The sequence below is a fragment of the Zosterops lateralis genome (assembly GCF_965231275.1).
Source record: "Zosterops lateralis genome assembly, chromosome: 8".
Taxonomy (NCBI): domain Eukaryota; kingdom Metazoa; phylum Chordata; class Aves; order Passeriformes; family Zosteropidae; genus Zosterops; species Zosterops lateralis.
The window spans coordinates 32449336-32454801 of record NC_139768.1 but is presented as its reverse complement, the minus strand read 5'-3'; the positions used below and the strand labels follow the sequence as shown (position 1 = coordinate 32454801).

Below are 5466 nucleotides of genomic sequence, written 5' to 3'. Positions count from 1 at the left end.
CTCCCCCCACAGAAGGACAGTCAGATCCTTTGCAATAGACAGACAGATCACTCTTCCCAGTCAGGTGCCTGATGCCAAGAGCGACATACCCTCTCGGCACGTGTCAGCTGTTCGTCTTCTTCTTCATAGGACAGTCCAAAAGTCTCACATTCAGGAAATCCATTTGGATTTCCCGTTTGAGCTTGTTGTGTAATAAGGGTAATCTCATCACTCCAGGCAGCATCGGGGGCAGGATGGATTGCAGAGACTTTTCCTCTCCACACCCCACCCGGCCTCGGCAGTGGGGAGGAACAGGCACTGAGGTCACCCCGAGAGTGAGTGCAGGGCACAGGGGGCACCTGAGGAAGGACAGCCCTGTGCCGGGCTGTGAGGTGAAGCTGGGACTGCCCAGCGTGGAGAAGGTCCTTTCTCCAGCCCCTGTCACAGGGGAGCTCGGGCCTTGCTGCACAGATACGGCCGCCGATTTGAGCAGTTGTGAGTCCCGAATGCACTGTCAGCCAGGCACAGACACTCGGCATCGCCAAGGACATGAACCCTGCAAGGAGGAGCAGAGGCAGCGCTGGTTGCCAGGGGAACACCTTGTGCCCCTGTCCCCCCGTGCCCTGCCCGGCTCCCCGGCACTCACCAGGAGCTGAAGTCGCTGCCGTCCCCCAACTGCAGGCGCTGGCCCCGCCTGCGCAGCCCGAGCCAGTAATCGACGTTCCCGCGGAGGCGGGAGAGCAAACCCTGCCCAGGAGAGAGGAGTGGGAGCTGCCCCGGCCCCTCGGGGGGACACGTGCCCGGGGCTCCTTCCCTGCAAGGCCCCGGGACGGGGCTGCACCCCCAGCCCTGCCAGCACCCAGCCCGGCCCAGGAGCACCCCCAGGCTCCCCTCAGCCGCCCCACACCGCCCGCAGCCCCTCACTCACCATGGCCTCCTCATCCTTGACAACGGCCAGGGAGGCCCCGAGCTCGGAGCACCGTTCCTGAGCCTGCTCCCAGGTGCCGGCATCCCTTGACAAGTAGTAGCAGAGCCCGTTGTAGCCAACCCAGCCGGAGGGACAGCCCAGAACACACTGGGGAGCCGCAGGTGGAACTGGAAGCTGTGGTGCTGGAGGGGGAAGAGGAGAAGCTGTGAGGATTCCCCTGTGCAGGGAGCAGGGAGCCCGCTCTGCCCCGAGGGGCTGGGCCCAGGCTGCTGCCCCTCCCTTACCTGACTGCACAGCCAAGGCCACCACCAAAGCCAGCACCAGGGACACGAGGAGCACGATCAGCACCGAGGTGAGCACGGGATGGGACCTGAACCACTTGCCTGCAGCAGGAAAGAGCTGCTGGCTGGGAGAACCAGAGGCGGCCCTCCAATCTGCTCCCCCAATGCCCCGGGAGCACAGGAGGGAGCCCTCAGCCAGTGTGCCCCTCACTCAGCTGGCAGCCAGGGAGCCAAGAGCCTGGCACACAGGCAGGGACACAGGGCTGGGGACAGCCAGGGACACAGGGCTGGGGACAGGCTGCAGCTGCAGAACTGCACAGCCTTGGGGGCAGCTGGGGCTCTTGGTCGCAGCCACCGATGGGGCCGAGCAGAGCACGAGGCCTCTTCCAGACATCGGGAAACAGCCCCACACCTGCCAGCCCTGTCCTTGGCAGGTGACACCGTCCCCTCCCCAGAGGCCACAGGGGTGGCCCTGCACTCACCCAGGAATCTCATGAGGATCATTTTGTGTCCACAGCCGGTTGCTGATGTGCCCTGGGGACCCAGGGGCTCCCTCACACTCCCATCACTGGTGCACAATCCACTCTCCACATCTTCACTCCCTGCAGGCTCACAGGTGCCATCCCCCTGCTCGTGACAAGTGGCTTCTTGTGCCCCAGGCAAGTGTGTAACCCCGGCTGCTGGTCCCTCCTGGAGATGTGGGAGCTTCCTCTCAACTCCATGAAAGGAGCAGAATTCACTGTCCTCCAGCTCACAGCCGGCATCTCTCTGACTGGAACAAACAGCCCCTCGCTCCGGAGGCATCAGGAGTGCTGAAAAAGCCATTCGGAGATGGGCCTCGGGAACAGCTCCCCACCCGCGCTGACGGCACACTGAAAGGGACACGGGGAGAGGTCACCGCCGGTCCCGGCCCTGCGGGACACCGAGGCTCAGGAAGGCGCTGCCAGCTCAGTCCCGCCCTGTCCCCGCTCCGCCGACGCCGCGGCAGCTCCTGCGGAGACAAGCGCAGCCTCCGGGAGCTCTCCGGTGGCCGCAGCTGTCCCGGCCCCTGGGGCTCTGCAGCCGCTGCAGCCCAGCTCCGTGCCGGGACAGGCGGGGACAGCGCCTGCGAGCTGCCGGCTGCAGCGGGGACGGGACAGCTGCGGCTCGGAGTCCGCCTGCCCGGGGGGAAGCAGCAGCAGCAGCAGCAGCAGCAGCAGCAGCCCCGGGCCGCTCACCATTGTCCCCCGCATTGGCCCGGGCCGGCGGCTCGGAGCCCGGGGACACCGAGCGCGGGCACGGCCGCTTTGGCTCCTGCCCGGGCACTGCCGGCGGCTCCCGGCAGGGAAGGAAGGCAGTGCCAAGAAGCCTCGGCCCCGGAGCGATCCCCGAGCTGTGGCACCGCTGACAGCGGGTACCACCGGGGCCGGAGCCGCCCTGGAGCTCCGCCGCCACCATGTCCCCGGGCTCCGGGTGTCGTCGCCGCTCCGGTCCCAGACAGACACAGCGGCACGGCCGGTTCCGCCGCAGTCCAAAGCCCAGGGCGGTGTGAGGGGCTTTGGCAATTTGGAGCTTTCAGCGCGAGGGGTGCAGTGACACACGGGCCGCGTACAGTGGGAAGAACGAGGGGGGGGTCGCGGCCCGCGCTGAGGCAGATCCCCAGAAGGGGCTTCCCCGAGGGCTGAGGTTGTTTTCCTGCTTCTCCCATGTGCGGCCTTTTTCTTAGTGTGAGTTTTTGGGGACAGGAGCCGCAGCGGCCCTTGCCCCCGGCGGCGCGTTTGCAGTTCAGGCAGATAAAACGAATCCCAATTCTTGGTCATATCCACCAACTGGTATTTCCTCTTCTCTTTTCCTGGATGGATTTGGGACTTCTTCCTCTTTCTCGCACCGAGCTGGAAAGCAAAATGGCCGCCTTGCCCCAGGGCCATCCCCAGCCCGTCCCCGCCGACCGCGGCCCCCTCGGCCCGCAGTGAGCCCCGAGCTGGGGCACAACCGAGCGCGGGTCCCAGCAATGCTGGAGCCGCCTCAAACTCCGGAGGGCAGAGCAGAGGAGAGGCGGCTCCTGTCCCAACATAACCGCGCTAAGAAAAAAGGCCCCCCCGCCGTCGGGTGAAGCTGCTGAAGACCCGCAGCCCCCGGGAAGCCGCTCCTGGGGCTCTCACCGGGCCCAGGGGCTGCTGCTGCTGCTGCCAGGGGCGGGGCGGGGCACGACACACCGCAGCGCTGGCGGTGCCGGGCGGCCGGCGGGGCTCGGACTCTGTCCATTGTCTTTGCAGCTCAGGCAGCTCAGAAGAATGTCAAAGGTGGACGATATCCTGCTATTTCTCCCCTCTTTTCCTGGACCCATTTGACAGTTCTCCCTTTCCCCCCACAGCGCTGGAAAGCAAAACGCCCGCCTGCCCCACGGCCATCCCCGCCGCCTTCCACCGCTCCGGCCTCGTCCCTCTTTCTCTCCCCTTGGCTTTGCTCCACTTGCTCCCTCCTCCTCTCCCTGCCAGCTCGCAGCAAAGACATTTCACCCCCTGGCAGCACCTGCCTCCTCTCACTCGGCCCCGTTTTGCCCCCTCGGAACTCCTGGAGCCGCCGGCCCGCGGAGCCGGACCCGCCCTGGGGCCGGGAAATGCTGGAGGGAATTGTGGCCGGGATTCCTGGGGTGGCCTGGGCCTGGCCAGCTGCCCGGGGCCAGCAAAACCCTCTGTCCCTCTGCTCCTCCCCTGGGCAGGGAACAGAGCACACCGGGAAAGGCTCGAGGGTCTCACTAAAGGCAGCGAGAGATCTCTCACCCATCACGGGCAGAACAGGCCCGGGCCGGGAAAATGAATTTTAATCGAATTTCTTATCAAAGAAATCAGAGCAAGGGAAGGAGAAGTACACAAAATCCTAAAAGTGCACCTTCCCCACACTCTTCTCTCCTTCCTGGGCTCCACTTGATCCTCGATTCCCTCCCTCCCTCCCTCCCTCCTCACACAGCGGCACAGAGGGATGGGGGTGTTTTGGTTTCAAAGACAGGTGTCTGCTAAGGAAGGCAGGAGCCTCCCTGCAGTGCAAAATGTAAACTTCTTCTCTCCCTAAATTACTATAATTTTGAAATGAAGGGGTTCTCAGGCAAAGATATAAGAAGTGGAATAACAGCACTTTAGTAGTGTGTACACTAAAGTGTAAAAAATACAAAAAAAACCCCTCTTAGAATATTTTTCAAAATTTTATAAGGGAATAAAAAAGGACAGTGTGCAGGGCTGGGGTGTTCTTGGAAAACAGCCACAGAAGACATCAGTACATTAAGACAGTGTTTTTCTAAATACTTTTACTTTACTGAAGTACATACCTATTCATAACTTTCATATATTACTCAAACATTCTTGTGAACTGTTTGATGCTCTGGTAATTCTTCTGCTTAATTTCTTCCTACTCTGGCTTTTCTGCATAACCTGTTGTGTGTCAAGTTCATGTATTTTATTCTTCATTGTGTTTTCATCTTCTTTTTTTACAGCTTATACCTTATCTCTTATTGTTTTACAGCTGATACCATATCAGGTCCTCTGATAAGGGTTCAGTATGACTTCTTTAAATTTAACATGGTGTTTTCCAATTATCCACAGATGTTTTGGTTCGTGTCAGGGTTATCTTATCACTTGGAGAGCTCAGTCAGGGAATCAATAACTATATTTATTGCTCTATACAGTTCTTTTGGTTACATGGAAGTATTTTAACATTTTATATTTTGCTAAGGCTTACAGTACAATGCATTCATCACCCTGTTACTTCTATGAGCTGTAAGGTGTGTACATCAACGTTATATATCCATCACACTACTATTTCCATGGGCTATACAGTCCATACTTCAAATGAAAAATGAGGTTATAAACTGAGCTATACTTACAATCAATAACAACATGTAAAGACTAATGCACAAATGGGAAAGTGTTCTGGTTTGGGTTGAATTAGGGGAGAACCTCCAAGGAATCCCCTAATAACAAAACCTCTACCACCCCTCCCCCAGCCCTGGGTTTGGGAAGGAATCTCTTGAACAAAAAGTGGAAAAAACCGGTTTATTAACAAATAAATAAACAAACACCCCCCCCCCCCCCGACACAAGGGAAAAAAGAAAAGAAAAAGCTCAGGTTACTGTGAGGGGGAGGGTGCAGAGCTTCTTTCACGGGCCCCGGAGATCCTCCTCGGACTCCTGCAGTCAGATCAGCTCCGGGTGCCGGTCCTAAATCTTAAAAGCGGGGGGGGGGGCGGGGAGGGAAGGAAGAAGGGAAAGAAAGGGAAAGAGGAAAAAAAACGGAAACAGCGAAG

General features: G+C 59.2%; 1 protein-coding gene across 1 annotated transcript; it reads right to left on the bottom strand.

Moving 5' to 3' along the window:
- Positions 1–420: 420 nt before the first annotated feature.
- On the bottom strand, positions 421–2058 carry LOC310912074 (uncharacterized protein; the record flags this gene model as incomplete). The annotated part of the gene is made up of 5 exons (XM_083866286.1): positions 1671–2058; positions 1192–1290; positions 908–1089; positions 626–726; positions 421–535 (listed from the first exon to the last, which is right to left on the bottom strand). Exons 1-5 carry the CDS (start codon positions 2011–2013, stop codon positions 421–423), a joined length of 840 nt encoding a protein of 279 aa, XP_083722412.1. The 5' UTR covers positions 2014–2058.
- Between the last annotated feature and the right edge of the window lie 3408 nt (positions 2059–5466).